The 21,241-nt window shown below is 36.6% G+C and overlaps 1 protein-coding gene across 1 annotated transcript; it reads right to left on the bottom strand.

The window, feature by feature from the left end:
• Positions 1-13: 13 nt before the first annotated feature.
• Positions 14-19,904, bottom strand: cog3 (component of oligomeric golgi complex 3). Its single transcript, XM_005799381.3, has 23 exons — positions 19,712-19,904; positions 19,319-19,465; positions 19,172-19,233; positions 18,774-18,939; positions 18,291-18,365; positions 17,968-18,060; positions 17,648-17,773; positions 16,851-16,931; positions 16,717-16,760; positions 16,480-16,606; positions 14,500-14,591; positions 14,196-14,335; positions 8,194-8,354; positions 7,507-7,615; positions 7,299-7,417; positions 7,086-7,175; positions 6,116-6,236; positions 5,738-5,826; positions 5,466-5,600; positions 5,107-5,182; positions 4,840-4,967; positions 1,934-2,032; positions 14-1,766 (listed from the first exon to the last, which is right to left on the bottom strand). Exons 1-23 carry the CDS (start codon positions 19,877-19,879, stop codon positions 1,737-1,739), a joined length of 2,478 nt encoding a protein of 825 aa, XP_005799438.1. The 5' UTR covers positions 19,880-19,904; the 3' UTR covers positions 14-1,736.
• Positions 19,905-21,241: the final 1,337 nt, after the last annotated feature.

Here is a 21,241-nt window from a genome sequence, read left to right as displayed (position 1 = left end):
AAATAAAGCCAAGTAACATTAATAACCTCTTCTTTTATTACCATAAATAGAAGACCTCTACAAACCAATTTACATGGGACAAACCAAAGCAAAGAGTACACTGATGACACATCCATTCTTCATGTAAGAGCAAAATATTATACTGTGTGAGAGTAAATGCTGAATTTACCAAGTTATAAAAGAAGTATAAAAACACAAGTTTTCAGTTTTGCTTTCCAAATGTGCAACTAAACAACAAAAACATTCGAAATGGAGGTTGTAGGTGAGAAGGTTCGTGAAAACATCCGTCTCTGCTTTGATTAGAGAGAACAAACTTGTCAGACCTGACTCACCCATAGTACAGGTCATCATTTGGCTACACAGACGGAGACTAACAATGCCTTGCAAAAGGATGAATACTCCTTCACCTTCTTCACATTTTTTCACCTTGTAACAACAAACTTCGGGGCTTTAAACAGATTTTATGCACCAACAGAATTCTGTTCAATTGTGAAGTGGAAGGAAAAGACATTAAACATGCTTTGCAAGAATAAATCTGAAATATATGACAAGCATTTATTTTCCCTTTGTAATTTCTACCAGTAGTGCTCATCTAGATACTGATATTTTCACCCATTTTTTCTGTACAAAGTAGTTCAAGCTGAATCAAGAGCATCTGTGAACAGTTCTTTTTGAATTTAAATTTTTTTGAAATTTTAGATTATACATTGGATTTAGTTCCAGTAACATATGAAGATGTTTGTTCTTAGCTATTCCACCATAGTCCAGGCTAGATGTTTAAGGTTGTTGTTCTGCTGGAAGACGGACCTCTGCCTTCCCTCTCGGGTCTTTCCACAGCAAGATGCTGCAACCACTATGAGTCATGGTAGAGATTGAATATTTAGGATACTTTGCATGTAGTGAAAAAACGTGTTGCTCTCATTTAAAACACAATAGCTTATACAGATTTGGTGCATCCCTACCAGGTCTTAAAACAAACTGTACAGGACTTATGTTGGTGTTTTTGCAACTCCTCTGTAAATGACAGAGTTATGAAGCAGGTGATAGATTCTCCAGCTAAATGATGGATTTTACAGCGTTTTACCATTTTTAAAAAAAATAAAATATGCAAGTTATGTATCATTGTTCCCTCCACTTCACAGTGATGCACTTCCTTGTCTCAGTCTACAAAATATTTGAAGGTCAGTAGTTGCCATGTGATGAATGTGAAAATGTTTAAAGGGTATTAATATTTCTGCAAAGCATTGTATAAAGACTTCTGCATGAAAAAATAAAGAAATAAAATATTTTTGCAGCATTTTCCTTCCAAACCAAAGAAGGGAACTGGGCATATGACTGTGACTTACTGACCGTCAGTTGCTAACTGACTTTAATAAGTCAGTCATGTTCTCATTTTTAAATCCATACCCCATCTTTATATTACCACCAAAACTGGTCCATATTAAGAGATGCAACAGTAATAAACCCACCACTGTAAGTAGGAGTAACCCCAAGACCCTAATTCTTGCACAATAGGCTGACTTTGAAAAGTCCTTCTCCTATGTGGAGTTCAACATGAGTACCCAAACCTTCGTCTGATACATATTTTTTTTTAAATCATCCATCCAGCACTCCCGTCCCAGCAGGTAGCACAGATGCAGGGTCTTTTCTGGTCATTCCGCCCCCTCAACCTTCCAGTCATGACTGAAGCGCCGGCTTCACGCCGCCATCGAGAGGGTGCATCGATTCACCGAACATTACTTATTCACAGACAGCAGCAGGTTAATCTGAAATAAAGCCGTGGAAAGTGATGAGCGCTCGCTGGGCCTGAGCTGATGCACTTTATTAAATGTATCTTTCCTGAAGTTGGCTTGAAGCACTTTTAGAAGCTGGAGCATCATTATTTAAAATATCTAAAACCCCTAAAGGCTGTGCTAATCCCACAGAGCTGTACCTGCTCCATAGATGGACATGCAATGATTTGAAGGTCTTCTCCACTGTATTCCTCCTGAAGCGAAGTGTGCAGTCTTTGGAAAACCTGCTGGATGTTATTCTGTGTGAAAAAAAGGAAAAAAAAAAACATCCTATTACTGAGAGCTGGAGGGAAATTAAACCACATTTCCATCTGGCCTCTGTCCCCTTACTATCCCTGTTTCCATGTCAACCAGTGAATTTTGTTTCTCTCATTCAGCCTCACCTGGCACCTTGATGAACAGTACACAGGCAGCACAAATATTTCTCTATTAAGAGTTCAATCACACTGACAAAATTTTTGGCGAGGGGTTCCATCTCCGTGCCACATTAAAACAAAAACAGTTATCCTGAGAGTCGACGGCAAACAAAGAGCTGCTGTCGCCGTCTCTCCAAAAATTCAACTACGGTCCTCTTATCTCAGCAGCTAATTTCCACGAATGAATGGATGAACAAGAACACGAATAAGACCTAACATTATAAGAGGTTTGTTTATATGTCAGCAAAATTTGCACAATAACAGAATTATATAGTGCCAGTAAATACTTCAACAACACTCAGAATTAATGTCATAATAGTTTGTGTGCTCTTAATGATACATTTAAACAGTTCTTTTTTTTCCCCACAACCATGCTAAATAATATCTTTATAGACTAGGCATAAAGACTTGTCTACATAGAATGCCCAAGATGGAATATATTCTGGGTTTTATATAACCCGCAGAGACCGTGCGTCAAAATTACTCATACAGGCTTAATTATAGAAATACATCATTACAAACATTTGAATGAATGTCCTAGAGGAAGGTGTAGAGAAACCACACATTTTGTAGCAATCATCAACCTTCTAGCCCATATTTGACCATGTTTCTTATCAAATCTGTTGAGTTAATTTAAATTAGCTGGATTCCTGACATGTTCCTGACTTTTAAGCAGAGTCCATAACTTTGAGGTTAAGTGCTTCCAGGCGGGGTGCTGTGGTGGCACAGGGGCAAAGCACAACCCATGTATCGAGTCCTTAGTCCTCGTGCCGGTGGTCGCAGGTTCGATTCACGGCCTGGCGACAAATAAAGGCCACTAGAGCCAACAAATCCTTTAAAAAAATAATAATAATAAAAAAAAGTGCTTCCAGAGGCTTAATGTTATCCTGCTTCTTCTAGTCAAAGACCAATGTTCCTGTTAAGAACCATTGTTCTGTTGGAAAACCCAGTTGTGTCCAAGTTCCATGCTTGTGTCCAAACCCATAGTAAAATAGAGGTGCCACCTCCATGGCCTCCTTGACGCCTACAGACATACCTCATGTTACTGTGTCAGAATAGCTGTTTGTCTTACCTGACTAAAGCTTTCTGCATTGACCCGTTTATGACAAGATTGAAGGTGTCGATTTAAGAGGAGGTACTTTTTTTATTCTTGGTCAGCTTACTCTTAAATCAAAATCAAATCAAGATTTTAGTCCACACTGATGTAAAACTAATTTTATTGTGGACAGTGAAAGTGTTGTTCTAGTATCTCATAGGCTTGCACCTTTGTGGTTCCTGGATTTACCCTGATCTCTCTGACCACATGCCAATCTTCCACAGGTAAAATTTTGGACACAAAGGTGATAGACTGTATTATATATTCTGTCTTATGCAATAACAAACCATGCCCTCAGCATGATTCTGCCAAGACCGTGCTTCAACGGTTGCGTTGTTTCCTTAGGTTAGAAAGCCTCACTGTGAGTCCCTCCATAGATAATTGTTGCCATTTCTGTAACAATTGTTTCTTCAGACAAGAAACAAGTATACTTGTTTCTGTACAGCAGAAGGCATTTAGTTTGCCAATGTGGGCAAGTGTAAATTGCAGTGAAGCTTAAGAGTTAAATTCAGATCAGATGCATCCTTTCTGGTCAGTGTTCATTAGTTCATCCTGATGTGAAACATGATGCTCTATAAACAGTGATCCATCTTAAGATTCATAGACTTTCCTTTCTTAGTTCAATGATGCCTATGAAGCAGGATAAAGGAGGAGGCATTTTGGGAGCAAAGTGATGCATCTTATCAGTTGATGTGCATCAACTGGTGCGTTTAACACACTTAAGATGCTTTGCATTGAAGTGCCTGCAGAAAAAAAAAAAAGAAAAAAGAAATCACTGGACTCCAGCTTTGGATAGTCCAATGTGAAGCGTCACTGCTTCTGAACAAAACAGGTTCAGAAAGGATCGCTGGGCGCTCTGCCTCATAGCCTTGGGTGCTGACAAGAGACGAGATGCAGCCAAAGTGGATTGTTTGATGGAAAAGAATGGGGCACATGTTTTTTGGCAGATGACTGACACAGCTGATCTGTGTTGTCATTAATAGTAATGTTCTAGAATGGCTCCAACCTCAATTGATTTTGTTTAAACGCCAAGGCTATCCCTGGAAACCAACTTGTTTTGAATAAGTGTGGCCAATCACTTGAACCAGGACCCAGATAGGCCAACAAAACACCTGTGGTTTATCTTCAATTAACTAAAGGACATTTGCTAAATATTACTCTGTGCGTATGCACATTATAACCTATAAGTATATTTTTGACTGTGTGGATTTAAGAAAATCCACAGAAAATTCTGACTTGTGCATCCAGCTGTAGTTGGATCAAATATTCACACTCATGATGAATGCACAAAAACCCCACTAGTATCCTCTACAATAGCAGAGAGAAGTATTGCAACTTCAGCAATCTGATGATACTCTGTAAATAATATAATCTTACATAACTAACTGAAATTTAAATTAAACTTGCACAGTGACAGCAGGGTAAAGCCGGACAGTAAATAAGGAAGCAAATAACTTTTTTAAGCCGTTATAATGACTTAAAAAGAAACCAAGTCATCCAGTAAATGTCAAGCCTCTGCTTTTCTGCCACCCACCCGAACAGGCTTAAAAAGGATGAACTCTGTGTCTCTGTTGGCCAAGTACAAGGACATGCTCTGTAAAGTGCTCGGCAGCTTGCTCTTCATCACCCGGTATGTGGCCATCACTATATCGTTGATCTTTGCTGAAAAGAGAGGGGAGAGGAAGAAAAAAAAATGTATATGCTGAAAAAAAGACAAAGAAAAACACTGGCATAACCTCTAGCATTTGCCATATGGGCCTTGATGAATTGCTTCATGGTGTTTTCCTGAGACAAATCTTACCTGGCTGAGCCCAAGGTTGCTGAGACAGGCTGTAGGTGGGACCACCTTGGACGGCCATCGTTTTCAGAGCTGAAACCTGAGCAAAGCCACAACAAAACATTACAGCTTGACAAATAGAGCTGCCAACTCATCTGTTTTTGTTTTGAAATAAAGGGGAAATAAATAAAACACTTACCCCAATTTAAACAAAAAGACATATTTACAAAAGGCATTATTTCACATTTTTCACTTGAGTATTAAGACCTTCTGTGGCAAGTGAATAAACAAATGATTACAAAAAATAAAAAGCTGAAAAAAAATGAAGGTCGAAATGAGCTGTTTTAGCCTGAGGCTAAGTCTGCCTTCGCTCTAACTGTTACCTTGGTGAGAAACTCCTCAAGGTTCCCCACAAAGATCTGAGTCTGCTGCTGGATAAACTGCTCACAGCTGAACTTCAGGTGTCGGTCCACATCCTTCTTTGAGTCAATGTAGTGCTCTTTTATCTCTGGTGTTCCCTGGGGGGTCATAGAAAAAAGGATTTAGTGCTATCAAGCAGGAGCTCCCTTAGGCGGGGTGCTATCAAAGCACATAAAATGAATAGTATGTTTAGTATGAAAGGTGAAGGGAGACATAAAAAAAAAAAATACTCTACCTCCAACAGGAATTCAAGTATGGCATTGTGACTATTGAGTCGGAAGAATTTAGGAACAGCCTTGGGGTTCAGGATTTTGAAGGCAGCATCTTAGAACAAAGCAAGAGAGATTAAATCTGAGTTGGTGCAGAATTAGAGTGCCATCTAGTGCTGGGAAACGTAACAAGCCAGTTAACGGAGATGAGGGTGATAGGAGGAGCCACTTTTGCCCTGAGAGGCATCGGTTAATGTACGTTATGTTGCTGGATTACAATTTCCACATTAATTGTTGCCACCGGTGCATGTGATAGGCACAAGTTGCTTAATGAGCGTGAAAATGTAATGACTGGCTTTATGGAGCTGAACACCAACGGTCCCCTCTGCCTTTAATTATCTTACCTCGTGTTTTTTTCAGGTCCAGTGAGATTTCCTTGATGGCAAAATCAGTGTGAAATGGGGCAATCTGTTCACGCAATATCAGCAGGTGCTTGATCAGGAAAAGTTGCCCGTCTATTTGAGTCTGCAGGAAGGGAAAGCACAGTGATACATCTGCTGACTGTCTACACTACAGTGAATACAAAAAGACACAGGAATACAAAAAGACAGGATGGTAAGCGAAACGACTGATCATTAACTGCTGATTAACCGTAGCCAAAATATGAATATCACTGTAACAAATAAGGGAGTTAAAATCATGTGTTGCTCAGACAGCAAGTAAAGCTTTTGTGAAAGAAAAAAAAAAGAAACATCAACAACATTGGGTGGGAACACATCCCCCGAGATTGATGCTGCTGCTTTAATTTAAAGTGGAAGGTTGAAATGCCACTGAGCACTACATACTGACAGCAAATTTGGAGGTGAGAAAAGCCCATAAATAAAGGATGGGTTTGCTGAATTCTCTGTGGAGCTTCAGGATGCCTAAATTATTAAATTAAAAACATAAATAATTTCCTTTATATACAAATAATAGCTAAAATAAAAACATGAGCAAAACCAAAAAATAAAATGTAAACAAACTAAAATATAGTCAAATTTAAACAAAATCAAAATGAATAAAAATATTTAAAAAACCATAAAACAAACATTTAAGTAAAGTGATATAAAATATACATTTATCAAAATACCACATAAAATCACATAAAATAACTCCATTTAAAGGATTTTACCATACAGTAGCTAAAGCCATGGATTTCTTTAACTAGTCATAGATTTCACAAGCAGCTGATTTTAAAAGTTACGCTATGAGTGAAACATTCATCATGGATGTCCAAGCTTTCAAAGTTCACAGAAAGAAAAAGTTTTTTTGTGAGCTGACGTTATCATTATAAAAACCTATAACCACATAATAAACTTAACAGAACATGCCAACCTTGTTTTTAAGGATGATATCAGAGGCTTTAAGCAGCGACTGGATGCAGGCAGATAAGGCTTCTTGAGATAAACCCTGAAATACTGCTCTCTAGAAAAAAAAATACAAAGACTTGGTGTAAAAAAACAAGTAGATGAAATGGAAAAACTAAAAGTAAACACTACAAATCCTGCAGCACTTTAAATTACTTTCCCATAAACATGGAAGTCTTACATCAATGCATCTGTAGAGCTTGGACAAACAAACCAGGGTTCGCCTGACAGTGGGGTACCACATGCCGTGCAGATCCGCGGGAGACACAGATGTCTGAAAACGGGAGGGTTCCACATTGCCTGTTTTGGTGCGAAAACGAGAAGACAACATCAGGTAAATTATAGCAGTCCATGTTGGAAAAACAAAATCACAACCTGAAGAAACAGACCTGCATTACTGTTTCTTCTTCTATCGGCATCTTCAAGCTGAACATCAGCAAACACAGACTCTTGTGACATCTGCTTCATCTGTTCCTCCTTCAAGCTCTGGGCAATTCTCTGTTGTTGACGAGAAGAGCAAAAGACAAGAGTCGATACATCGAATACAAGAAAATACAATTCTGTAAAGCTAGTAACAGCTTTTAAAAACTAACCAAAGTAAACCTCAGCAATTAAATCCCTGTACGTTTTAGCAGTCAAACACAAAATCTAAAGTTTTTCTCATGAAATGTGAAGATATTCACTCCTGAGGTTTCCCTACCTAAATAAGTTTTAAGAAAAAAGTAACTAGAAATAGAAGTTGGAGTTAGAATTTTTCTCTTCTTTATGTCAGTTTTTTTTCATGAAAACTGACATAAAATGAAATGCGTCTGAGAGAAATAAAACAACAGAGAACAAACCACGCAGACATCACAATACTAGAGGCAAGAAGTGAAAAATGCTTTGCAGCCCAACTCATTTCAGAGTTTCATAAAATTGCTTCCATAAATGCTAAAATCATTTCTATTAATCAAAAGGAAATGAAATGGACCACAGCATTTATGAATTATGTTTGCCTTCAATACGGCCTAAGGGCAAGATGTTTAAAAAAAAAAAAAAAAAAAAAAGGCTATGCCATTTCAGAAAACAAGACTCACCTCCATCATTTCCAGTTTTTCAGGATAAGCCAGATCACCTGGAGCTGGGTTGTAACCTGTGATATCAGTCTGGATGTAAATGTGAGTCCTGTAGACCAGCCTCTCCTGAACGTCCTCCAGCATCTGCTTCACCACGGCATCAAAGGCGCCCAGCTGAGCAGCTGCAATACAGTACATGGGATCAGTTTAGCCGATAGCAAAACCACAACAAATTTATGTGTAAAGTTGCAGGCCAGCTTTGGTTTGCATTAAAGCTTCAAAATGTAAACGTAACACATCATGAGACAAAAGATTATGCTAAAATGTAATCATTCAGTAACAAATGTAAAATAAAATGCCACAATGTTTCTCTCTAACAAGTAGCTGTTAGAAAAGCTGTTTAAATCCCCAATACAAAAGTAATATGATATATTAATTTAATTCTAAAGCTCATCTTCAGAGTCAATTAGGTTTATTGCCATTTCTTCAATACACATGATGCCCAAGAACTTAAAACAAACTGATTAAAATTATATTCAATCAGAGAATTCAGCCGGCTCGTGTTCAGTTCGGATTAGTACAAATCATTCAAATACACTCCAATAATATGTTCAGATTTTGATACAGTTACATACAGTACAATTTAATCTGAGTTTTAAACAAAACAATCAAATTCAGTAGACTGTAATGAAAATCAGAAGTGTTCTGCCAAGACAAATGATAAGAAAGAAAGATTTATAAGTGGCATTAACCTTTAAGAAAGCTCTCAATTTTATACCATTTTTAACATGACCAAACTGAACTAAGATCAGCTCTTGGTGGCACAGTTAAACAGAGCTCAGCCAAATAGTGAATTAAAGATGTAACTTTAGAACCTTTCGGGATAAACGTTAATCTCTTCATGCAGAACAGAACCAAAGCTGTGACATTTACCCTCAAAGGTAAAAGCTTGTTGACTGCTGTGTTGTTGTGCATGTGCAATTCAGACTTCTGTTTACTCTGTACATCACTCGTCATTAGTGATGTTCAGCTGCTCCCTGGCTTTAAGCTTCTCCATAACAATTTCCTATTTAGTTGAACTGCAACAACATTAACTGAACCCTTGTGCTCCAGCAAGCTAAAACGCCACCTAGTTTCTATTGTTGCAGCACAAATTCTTATGTTACGGGAGAGTCAATGAAGAATTAAGTTGTAGCTTAAGGGAGTCACTTAGAACATTAAACTATGACCATTATAGAGTTAATCATAGAATAAACAACTTTTGTCTTTAAAATGTGAGAAGTCTGTCAGCACATAAAACCAGAAACAAGATCCAAATTTTTGACATGTCATGTTTACAGCTATCACATGAAAATATGTACGATAGTCTGATAGGTAAACTACTTTACAGCGCATTCTGTGTGAGCAAAGAGAACAGAAGAGATTATACTGATATAATCAGGATATAATTAAGATGGGAAGAAAAAGGTTGAAAATGCAGGATATTTAAAATGAACATGGTTATCAATGCTTGATGTCACAATCCTTGCATTGATTAATAAATAAATGAAAATGTGTTTATTTTGGGACTGAAAACTCAGCCCAGAATATTTAGGTACCAAACAGTGTTTTCTGAACTGTGTTAAAGCTGATAAAACGTGAGCTACCAAAACACCGAATTGGTAACGTTATCCAAGAAAATCTAGCCGACTGAACTACCGTCACTGACTTTGCAGAAATCTTTCTACCTGAATAAAGATTTGTGAAAAAAAAAAAAAATCTTTTATCAGAAAGAACCTCCAGCAGAACATGGCTCAGTATAACCAGCCATCTCTAACAAATCACAGTCTTGGTTCATTTGAATATATTATGGTAGTCTATCCTGAGGTTGTTTCTAAAAGGAAAAAAAAAAGAAGGCTAAACCTTTTTTTATATATATATACAGTTTAGACTCTGTATCAGTTGACTCTAAAGACTCTCCACATTTGTATTTGTTTTTTTTTCCCTTTGTCAAGTAAGTTTTTACTTCTCTGGGCATTTTGTAGGGTTTTCAGTGCAATCCTGTCAAGAATGTACCTACTAAATTTTAGCTGACCAATGTTTAACTTTTCCCCCCCGTCTCTGGTAACAGTTTGTTCTCTGGTCTTTAGTCCAAAAGATACAGCAGAGCTCACAGCAGTAAAAATTTATGCCCCTCTCATTTTTTCTGTACAGGTAAAACTAAAGACGTTTCTGACAGTAGTATGTCTGACCTGCAGCCTAATCAATGTTTGTATTGAATTAAGGTATTTATAATATAATTGCAACTGCTTAAGCTAACAATGATCATGGTAGATATAGTCAGCAATCTCTTTGCAAACAGCTGGATGTTTTATAGTGTTTTGCATTAAAATTATAATTCTGCTCCAGTATAAATGCAAATATTTCTATGGAAATCAAAGAGACAAACAAATATCATTTCTAAAGCATGTCTCTCCCAGTACTTTAGGTGGTTTACAATGCAGTAAATGTTGAAAAACAGTTGCTATTACTAAATTTGCCGCAACACACACAAAAAATAGGGACGATTTTAAAGATGAGGGTGCAACCATTAAACCGTGTCAACACACACACTCGCAGAGCTTTGAAAACTGAGAAAATAGCTGCAGGCGGAATACTGGTAATTGTGACAGCAGCATGAGAAAACCTGATAAATCTACACGCACTTACATTTTAGATTCCTCTTCCACAGAGGTGTTTTATTTGAGCGAAGTGTTGTGCAGAGCAAATGTGGAATATGAAATGAGCAATCGGGTATTACAGTCTTTATCCTCAGCAAAGTGTAGTTACATATTTTAGGTTAAATGCATGCCGCTCTGGCAGGAAGCTACAACAAAGACATTGAAGTGGCTTAAACAGTCATACAGCTGTCTCTTTTTTCAACCTACAGTGCCTTAATGGCTTTTAATGGGGGAAGCCTTTGCTTAAACTAATATCTCTTAGGGATGAAACTTTACATAGATGCTGAACTAAACTCAAAGAAGAGAACCAAGGGCTCATTTAGTTTCATCCCTAAGAGATATTGAGCCCTTGGTTCTCTTCTTTGAGTTTAGTTCAGCATCTATGTAAAAATAATTTTGCTTCCAGGCTCAGAGTTAGAGGGTGCACCAGCAGCAATGTTGTTTAGTAAAAATGAGGTAGACGTAAATCACTTAAGAAAATTATATCTCAGTTTTCATATTAAAGCTGCCATACGCCAGTGAGCAGCTATAACGTCACAGCCATGTTTCAGTGGATTTTATTTGGAATTTCATGCAACAGACTGATAAAAAAAAATATTGTGTCATTGTGAAATTAAAATAATACAAAACTTGCAAATTTTTTTTGGGGGGGAGGTCTAGAATGCCTTTGTACTGAGCACCTTTATCCTGCTAGACTTAATTAAGATCCAGTGCAACCAACTAACGTCAAGAGCCACATATTAAAAACAACATGATGGTGGCGCTATCATGCTGTGGAGATGCTTTCTTCAACAGGTCAGGAATCTAAACACACAACAATCATGAAAGAGTCCATCTATTCCTGAAGTACATTTAATTAGAAAAAAGTGGTAGCAGAAATTTATTTACAGGAACCAAGAGAAATACAGTCCCCTTCATTATCCCCAACTCATAGGATGGAGGGACTCCCCACGGCAACTATGGGAACCATGCGCTTTCCATGGGAACCAAACATAAATGAGAAATTTCACAACACATTAAAATTCTTGAAGCTCAAAAAATTTTTTACACTGTTCTATAATGGTGATATAGCACTGGCTTTTTATTCAGGGACATTATGCATTATTTATAAATAAAGACGCAACTGTAAAGCATCACAAATCTATAGTTTGTTTTGCATTGTCATTTGAACAAAATCTAAAAAGAAACTATGTACCCTCTCCTTCCACTTCACAATAATGCACTAATAATTCAAAAATAATATTTTTGCATTGCTCTGCAACATAAAATCAAAGTAAGTTTTTACATTAAAATAAAATTGTTCAAGGTATAATATATATTGGAATATAAAGAACTGGATGAAATTGCATTATTTTTGTCTTAGGTGTATGTCACAGCAGTTAAAGGTACCGGTAACTTCCATGTTCGTCTATTCATTATCATTATTGCATAGGGAAAAACAGAAAAGAAAATTGCTAATGTGTGCAAGACCAGTGCACTAGTGTATCAATTTGCTGCGCTAGGAAGTTGGAGTTGCGTCGGAAAGAACAACTTGATCTCCCTGCAGCAGTAAAAAGTCAAACAGGGAAAGGTATCGGGATGTTTTATAGCTGAAATAACTGCTGGGGAAGAAGTGGGACTTGTATGTGTAAAGTATCTCAGCAGCAGTATTATATTCCTTCTCGTCGATGTTTTGGCAGCAGCTATTTCTAAAATTTATGAAGAGGTACGACAGGGCATTATCAGGGCTGCCCATAAATTTGAATCATTTAAATCTTTTTGGGTTGAACATTCATAAAAATGGTATTCAAGACGGCAATAACCATTTTATTTTCAAGATAATGTATTGTCTTTATTAAAATGAGTAGTTAAATGTAGACACTTAGATACACTTTATAAAATGGCACACTTGTTCCCCTCCCAGTCAAACAACAAACCAAAACTTTTCCTGTTTTAGGTCTGTTAGGGTTACAAAAATTTCTTCTAATTTAAAAGTTTATGTGTATTTCCTAAATTATCTTCTAAATTGTGTGACAAACATTGATTATTTTTCCACAAGTTTCTCCAACTAATTTGCCTGAATATAATACGATTAATAATACCCAAAATAATAAAGATCAAGTAGCAAAAACATTTACAGTAAATAGTTTATGGTGATGTACAGAAAAAAACACACAAAACTATCATTTTGAAACCACAGACCAGACTATTTGTAATTAATAAAAGTTTTTAAGAATGGTTGATTAAAGGTGGGAACATAACTGAAATAAAAAACTGCAAAAAGAAAGATTTCAAGGACTGCAGTTTTGAAGAACAAATACCTCTGCTGTAAGGAATGTTTTCATTTTAAGAGAAATAAAATTCTTATCATTGTGAAGATTTAATACTTGACAATTCGAAACAAGTTGACTAACATACATTGTTTTTTTTCTTAGAAGTTGTGTTCTGTTTGTTAAAAACCACAAAAAATACAAACAGGGCATTTTAGTAAAGTTTGAGAAAAAAGTACATTTTCTGCACAAAGTTTAAAGTAATTAACTGAAGAAGCACAACAAACATATCAGAACTGCTAAAGACTCATCACAGCAAAAGTCACTCATTATATCTATTGTTGAATATCCTGTCCTTTTCATTTAATGAAAAAAAAAAAAACTTTGGTGTTTTTCTTAGGGAGTGGTCCCCAACACTGTCCTGCATGTTTGAGGACTTCCCCTGCTGCCACACACCTGACATAAATGAATGGGTGATTAACAGGCTTCTGCAGCAGCTGATGGCATGCAGAAGCCAATCATTTCAATCAAGCGTGATAGAGCAAGGTCACCTCTAAAACATGCAGGATAATGTGCCTTCAGGGCTAGGGGTTGTGGACAACTGTTATAAATTATTTCAGATTCTCCTTTGTTCCAGAATAATGTGCTTTGTACCCGCTGCCCTCAATTCCAGACTAAGAAAGGAAAAAAATAATGTTATCCTATGCAGATGACACTAAGATTTAGACTGCAAAAGTTAAATAAGTCTTCATTTTTTTTATTTCTTTGAAAGAAGTACAAGGGTCTATATTTTTGCTTACCAATGTTTCTTCATTTGTGGACATGGAACCTCCAACACATTAAAGAAATTTTAACATCACAAACATGGGTATGGTTGGTGACTTTAGCCTCAAAGGTCAGAAAAGTGCAGTGGTGAAGCAGTCAGAGGCAATACATCAAATTTATCAAATGAAAGAAAAGGAAAACCAAGGAAATTTGTCCTATTTCCTGTTACATGCAGGTAGCTAAGTCCAAACTGTGAGCATAGTATGCCTAATGATGAGTTTTAATAATAAGAGAAAGAGCTCTAACCTACCATTGTTTTGAACATGGTCTTCCAACATCTCATTCTTTAGGATGCTGCACAACTCAGACAGGGTTTCCAGGTGTATGATATGGATTATCAGCGGCCGGAGAACATCGTACAGCGACAAACACAACTTCTCCAAAAGTTCGCTGTCAGAGATTAAAAATTACATTAGTGAAAGATTAAAACATTATTTTTAACACTCAAAAGTTTAAATACTCAATGTGGAGTGGATTTTAAAGAGCTCCCACCCTAAGCAAATACACAGTTCCTGCCTATTTGCTACTGTCCATGTTCAGCTGCTACTACTCACTCTAATTTAGATGTAGGCTTGGTGAAGAACTCATTAAACAGCTGATGTTCATCCTGACACACATGAACCATAAAGGCACAGCCACTTCGAACCTGCAGACACAATTAGCCCATGTTCAAAAACTCCAAATACAGGTCATTGCAAAAGCATGCATGCCCTATTAAAATATTTTACAAGCAAAAACATCAATATATTATAGTAGGGCTGAAACGATTCCTTGAGTGATTCGAGTACCTCGATTATTAAAATTCCTAGAGGAAAATTTATCTGCCTCGAAGCTTCGTTAAATTATATTTTATTATTTAGCACACCGTGTTCCGGTCGGGTTATTACTTGCGTTACCCGGCGCTCTGACTTCCGCCTGAGTTGTTGACAAAAGCTACATGTTAACAGCATAACGTCCAGTTTTCAAGTTCGGCCTGGGAGGATTTTATTGATTGATGGTAATGTCTGGGTCTTCGTAATTTTTCGGCGGACCAATAAGCATCCTTAAAATGACTGGCGCGATGCCTGGAGCACAGCAGCTTTTCTCCTCCTTGAGCTGCTGCCTGGTGGCAGACAGCGAACCAGGTGAAGAGCGCTGCAGGAGTATTTATGCAGGTGAGCGGACAGACTGAACACTGCGGGCGGCTGGGCATTAGATGATTAACTTAAGCGTAGCTTTAAGGACCAATCGGAAAATGTATTTCATATCATCTTGGTCTCAACAAATGGGTGGCGAAGCTCATAGTGGCGGCACGTAGCTGGTAGATGTTTCTGTGTGTGACGAACAAAGGTGTTAAATCCCGTCGCTAACAAACACAAAAGCTATGAATGTCTTGGCAAGGTGAGAGTTCATCTATTAAACTGATTGAAGATGAATACATAAACCAAAAGCTGGAGAGTATAGGCATTTTTTATAAACATATTTGTGAGCCTGCCTCTTTATTATTGAATTGAATATAATTTCAGATATTTGTATAACTTTTCTTCAGGTTAACTTGGAAAGTGAGCTATTATTGTTTCAGGTTAATTTTCTAAACTACAGAAATGTTATTGTTAGGGAAGCTCAAATATGAAAAATTGGACTGATGTTCATATGCGATAGTAATACTGCTGTTATGTTAAATTTACCAATGTTTTATTTGATCTTTTTTTATCCGATTAAGAATAATTTATAGATTACTTGATTACTAAAATATTCGTTTACAACAGCCCTATATTATAGTTTATATGATAGCACATGGTGGTGAAAATTAAGGTAAATAATTCGACCCGTAATTGGCGGGTTGCCGGTTTGATTCCTGCTCTGTTTGAATCTGTCGTTGTGTCCTTGGACAAGACACTTCACCTCCCTTGCCTGCTGGTGGTGGTCAGAGGGGCCAGAAAGGCCAGTACAAGGCATTTACCATAAATGTGATACAAAAAATGTGCTTTGCATTTGTATTTCCCCTCTTGACTCAATATTTTGCAGGACCACCTTTGGCATCAAATACAATTGTAAGTCGACCTGCCCTTCATATCTAGAGACTGCAGTGATTGCCTATTTTTTTTCTCTCCAATATATTTGTGTAAAATTTCAATAAAATACAGTAGAATATGTTGTTGCAATGTGAGGACATGTAAAAAAGTTGAAATAACTCGAGTACTTTTGAAAGACATTCAGTGCTAAGCAAACTGAAAAAAAATATTTAATCTATTTCCGTGCCTAGTTCTAGGTCAGGCATATTCACTCACAGTTTGAAAATGAAATATGTTGGAGGATATTCTAACAGGATTGTGTTTCTGCCAATAAATTTACTTGAACGAAAAGATCAACTCTCTTGACACCTGCTGTACACAATCTGAGGTCATGCTAATTTATCCAGCGCATGGCTTTCTGCCTCCTCAAACACTCCAGAAAATGTCCCTGGGGCCGCATGCTGTCCTTTCCACGTAAACTAAAATGTCATCTTCCAATATCTAAAGGGCACCTCTGGCTTTGAACTCTCCATGCCTTACCAGAGCACAGTGGTCTTTGTTGTTTTGCTTGGTCAAGTCAGTAATGGTGGATGTAATGCAGGGACTGAGCAGCTGCTCTCTCTGGTCAAGATAGCACTGATGGATTTCATCTAGCAGCTGCTGGTACCTGCCCAGGTTAGGAGACAGAGAAGTCAATTTAGAGTCTTAGGAAAATATATTTATAAAAGGTAGCATGAAGCCAGTGCTTTGATGAAGAAAAAAAATAGTAATACTTACTCTGGAATCTTCTGTGCTCGCTGCTCTATCTGTTCAATCAGAGACTGAAGGGAGGAGATGTAAAAGTAAAATGTAATTTATTTATAGAAATTAGCCAAACAGGTTGAAAATATTTAGGAAATAAATATACTCACTCTAACTTTAGGCGCAGCAGCTCTAAATTTCACATAATAAAGTGTAAATGCATTATCTGCATTAGTGAGACCCATTGGATCCTAAGAAAACAAAACAAAAGTATGACATGACTAACGATGTCCTAAAACTTGCAGATTTTTAAGTTTCAGTGGTGAACATTTTAAGTTATTTGAATTCATCTATACAGAAAAAAAACACCTTCACATAAGATAAATATTACAAACTTGAACTGTTTCACTTTCATTGTTACAAATTACATGTAGCAACAAAGTTTGCTAAAAACCTACCAAGTGTCAAACCATGTAGTCAGGGCATATTTATGCTACAACCTCAAAGTTTATAAAAATATACAAATAAAAAAACATAGTTTAATATTTTCTACTGAGGACAATAAAACTGGCAACGAACATATATTCAACTTTAAGATGCAACTAAATAAAAACTCTTTAAAGCCTTATAATGAAATTGTTAAATTTGGATTTTTTTTAAGATTGCAAAACCTACATATGATTAGAAACAGTACTGTGCTTCTATGTGAATGGATAACAATAAGGAAATGGCTTTTTTTTAAATAGTCATTTTTAAAACAAAAGGTGAGGAAACCGATATATTTTATATTTGTTGGCAACTTCGTCCACATTTCAAAAAAGGATGAGCTCATGCAAGTATAGCAAAATTAGAATGTCTCAAGAAAAAAGGATACTTAATAAAAAAATCTAGTAAGCAACTAAGGAGGTAAACACACAGGCTTACATTCCAGTCAAAGTTCACTTTTAAGTAAATAATTTATACCTACCCTTTTTGTTAACTGGCTTGTAAGAGATTGCATAGTGTTTACAATGTAGACCTTCATGAAGTGCATAGCTTTAGAGAGACATTGTTTAAATTTAGCCAAATAAACTGGATAATCCTTAAAATTAGGCTGTAACAAAAAAACCAGAGTTAGAATTAATTTGCACAAATCAATTAAAAACAGACATTTTTGGTTAAAATGTGGATTTTGAACACCATCACTGAAGACATCTATTATGTAAAACAAGACCAAACCAATTATTACATGCAGTCATGAATTAAATTCTGGGTTTTTATAAATATAAATTACTATACATTACTTACGTGTGACGAAACATATTCTATGCAATCATCCAATTTGGACAACATTGGTATAAAACCTTCACTATTTACAGATAAAGTTGGAGAATTCAGTTTCTGCAAAAATGAAAAATAAAAACAAAGATTAAAGTCATTTAAATGCAAAGTATTTGCACTTTTGTTGCAGTTAGTCTTGTCTGTTAAACAAGATAGGAGGCTACTTTTTTTTTTTTTTATTATTATGAAGAGTATTACAACACACCTAAGTTACATTTGGAAACTAAAATATGATCTGTGTAAAGCAGTGTATGTTTTTGCAATGTGCAGAAAAAAAAAGCCCAGCCTACTGTGTTTATGTTTTCCAGCTCATTAAAGTATGACAGTTTCTGCTGAATGCTCTCTGCCAGGTCAACAAGCTCTGACTGCAAGTTGAAAAACAAACAGTTAAAACAAGTTAGGAAAAGCGTTCTTCCTATTTAGTTTGTGCACCAACATACAAATATGAAGCATGTTGAAACTTATATTGAAAACAGATTATAAATAAGATCTCAGAACAGCAGACCAAAAATATTCCCTTTATCCTTTAATCGTGTAACACTGTGGATCTTCACAGCATATAGTATTTTCAAGACTTCTACACAGTCACCTTTGAGTGTCATCAATTTATTTACACAATTTCAGCTCAGTTTTATTCATGTGGTAATAAATTTAAAATGATGTTTATCAAGCATCAAAAACTATAGAAAAACAACTGAACTGCAATTTACAGACACTCTATTGACAAGTGATCCATTTAAAAGTTTTAGTTAAAACAACAGATTTTTCCTTACTTGTTCTTTGAGCAGCTGTTCACAGGCCTCATGCAATGCCCCGGTCTTATTGGACACAAATATGTACTGTTTCTGAAGAGAATCCAAATGGTCAAGAGCTGCATTCACATCTTTCAGAATAGCATCACATTGTTCTTGGTAGCTGTTCAAATCATCTCTTGTTCTCCTAAATGAAAACAAAGAACACTGTGAGTTTTCTGAAAAAGTAGACAAAGTTATGGAGATTGTAGTTTAACAGAGTTTGTGATGTGTTACTTACAAAATTTACAAATGCATTGTACTTCAAGAACAAAATAAGAGTACATACAGAATGAACATAAGGACAAAATATTTTTAATAATAACGTTGATTATGTTTTTACGGTCTGTATAAAATCTTAAATTTTAGTATTTCAGCACCTGTACTTTGCGCTCTCATCCAAGTCCATGCTCGTCTGTAACTTGGCAAACCAGGCAAAGAACTGGGGGGAAGCAAACAGCATCATATTACACCATATTACAACATAGACAATGTTCCGCAGGGAAAGTTTAGCTGGATAAACTTACCTGCTGTGCAGTTTCTATTCTGTCGTTTTCCATTTCGAGCACCTGAAAGCCTTTGAGTAGGACGTCCTCTGTGGAAGCAGGCACCGCTGCTGTGAACGGGGACTGCAAGGACCGAGACGCCAGGCTGCACAGGTCCTCAATGGGCAGCTGCACAACAACACAGCACTCACTGACAAGGTTTCAGCTAACTTGGAGGATAGCCTGTTTCAAACACAATAACTAAAGCAGGCTATCAGCTAGGCTAAATTAAGCTAAACTGAATGCAGCACTAAAATACAGGAGAACTGTACTCTCATACAGATGCAAAGTAGTTGTAAAGTTAACTTCTCCAGGCATTTAGGAGTGGAGTTAGCATCCATGTTAGCCAGCTAGCTGTGTTGAGTCTCCTCTCACCTCCGAGGGAACAGACAGCGTTTCAGCCGCAGCTCGGATCTCCAGGACAGAGTCCATTTGCTTCTCCGTCAGGGGGGCCGTGGCATCCGTGCGGCGGTCCCATAAAGACAGTTTCTCTCGGGTTTCCTTGTCTGTTAGATCCAGAAGCGACAGATCTGTGGACGCCATCGTCACTGAGACAGCACCAACGTCAGCAGCAACAACGAACAGGTTCCTGTTCCGGGAGTTTGGGCGGGGCTTAGTGAAAGGCTACACCAATAGGAATCAAGAAGAAAGTGGGTCCGTTCTTTTCCAGTCAGTCGGCAAGTGACTGGGTAAAAAAGTCGGGTAATGTGTAGTTTCCTTTCCTAAGTACAGAATGCATCAACTTAAATCAAGGGACTGCCTGACATTTGGTATCCGTCACTAACATGAAAACATTTCTATTGCTTTTATATCAATCACACACCCCTGCCGACTGCCGTTGTGTGACAAAAGCTGTTCGCCACGTCGTACAATGCAAACTCCGCCTACCGGTGTCGCGCCTCTCCGGTGTGTAAATGGTGCAGACCCAGCGAATGGAAAATCATTGACAGTATTATCAAGAGGTGTGGGCTATTTACTTGACCATTTATTAATTCATTTTTAATTCATTTTGTTTTATACGATTATACTCCTGCCACAAAATATGTTTGAAGAAAATAATTTACTTTCTACTCTAATGCTTACCTGGAGTTAAGTTAAAGACTCACTTTAAAGTAAACAAAAGAAATCAAGATTTTTTTTTTAATGCTGGGCATTAAAATCTTCTAAGTAGGAATCAGTGTGTAACATGCAATATTTTTATATCTTTCAAAAACTAAATTTTGTAAATGTTCAAATAACCTTAAAAGTCAGCAGATACAGAATCCATCACTCCAATCAACATTTGCATGGAAATGAGAAAAAAAGACTCACTTGTGTGGTCAAACAATATTTACTATCTGCAATGTGTTCACAGTTTCAAAGTTTATAATCCATTTTTTTGTTTGTTTGTTTGTTTTAACTATTCAAGGAATAGACTTTAATAGATTTGGGACAATACTTTAGAATTAAACACAGTTCTCTGTTTATCTGTTATTTTGTCACTTTCAGTTGTTCGATTATTCATTCAATCCATATTTTTGAATGAGTTGTTTATTCTAATACTAATTAATTAATTAATTAATTTTGTTATAAAACTTGCTATAATTGAATACATAATTTGTAGATATTTAGTTAGATGACTTGGAAAAGCAAAACCACTTTATATCGTCTTTATATCTAAATATATATATTTAGAAACTGGCTTATATTCTCAATCCTGAGCCTTCCTTCTGATTAAAATTGGAATAAAAGCAAAACAGAGATCTAAATATTTTAAACGTTCATATAGCCACAGAATTGTTCTGAGAGTTAAAGTGTCTCTCGCCATGTACAGTATCTATTACAAAAAAAAAGAAAAAAATCCAGTAGGTGGAGCCCTGGGAAATTTTTCTCATCTATTCATCATAGAAATTGGACCATTTATGT

The sequence above is a fragment of the Xiphophorus maculatus genome, chromosome 7, assembly GCF_002775205.1.
Source record: "Xiphophorus maculatus strain JP 163 A chromosome 7, X_maculatus-5.0-male, whole genome shotgun sequence".
NCBI lineage: Eukaryota > Metazoa > Chordata > Actinopteri > Cyprinodontiformes > Poeciliidae > Xiphophorus > Xiphophorus maculatus.
The sequence above is the reverse complement of the archived record's forward strand: the minus strand, read 5'-3'. Positions and strand labels throughout refer to the sequence as shown.

Coding starts and splice junctions, on each gene's coding strand:
- cog3 (XM_005799381.3), bottom strand. CDS start 19,879: ATGGCGTCCACAGATCTGTCGCTTCTGGATCTAACAGACAAGGAAACC. Junction 19,466..19,711: donor CGCTGTCTGTTCCCTCGGAG/GTGAGAGGAGAC, acceptor GTTGTTGTGCAG/CTGCCCATTGAGGACCTGTG. Junction 5,601..5,737: donor TACTTGAATTCCTGTTGGAG/GTAGAGTATTTT, acceptor ATGACCCCCCAG/GGAACACCAGAGATAAAAGA.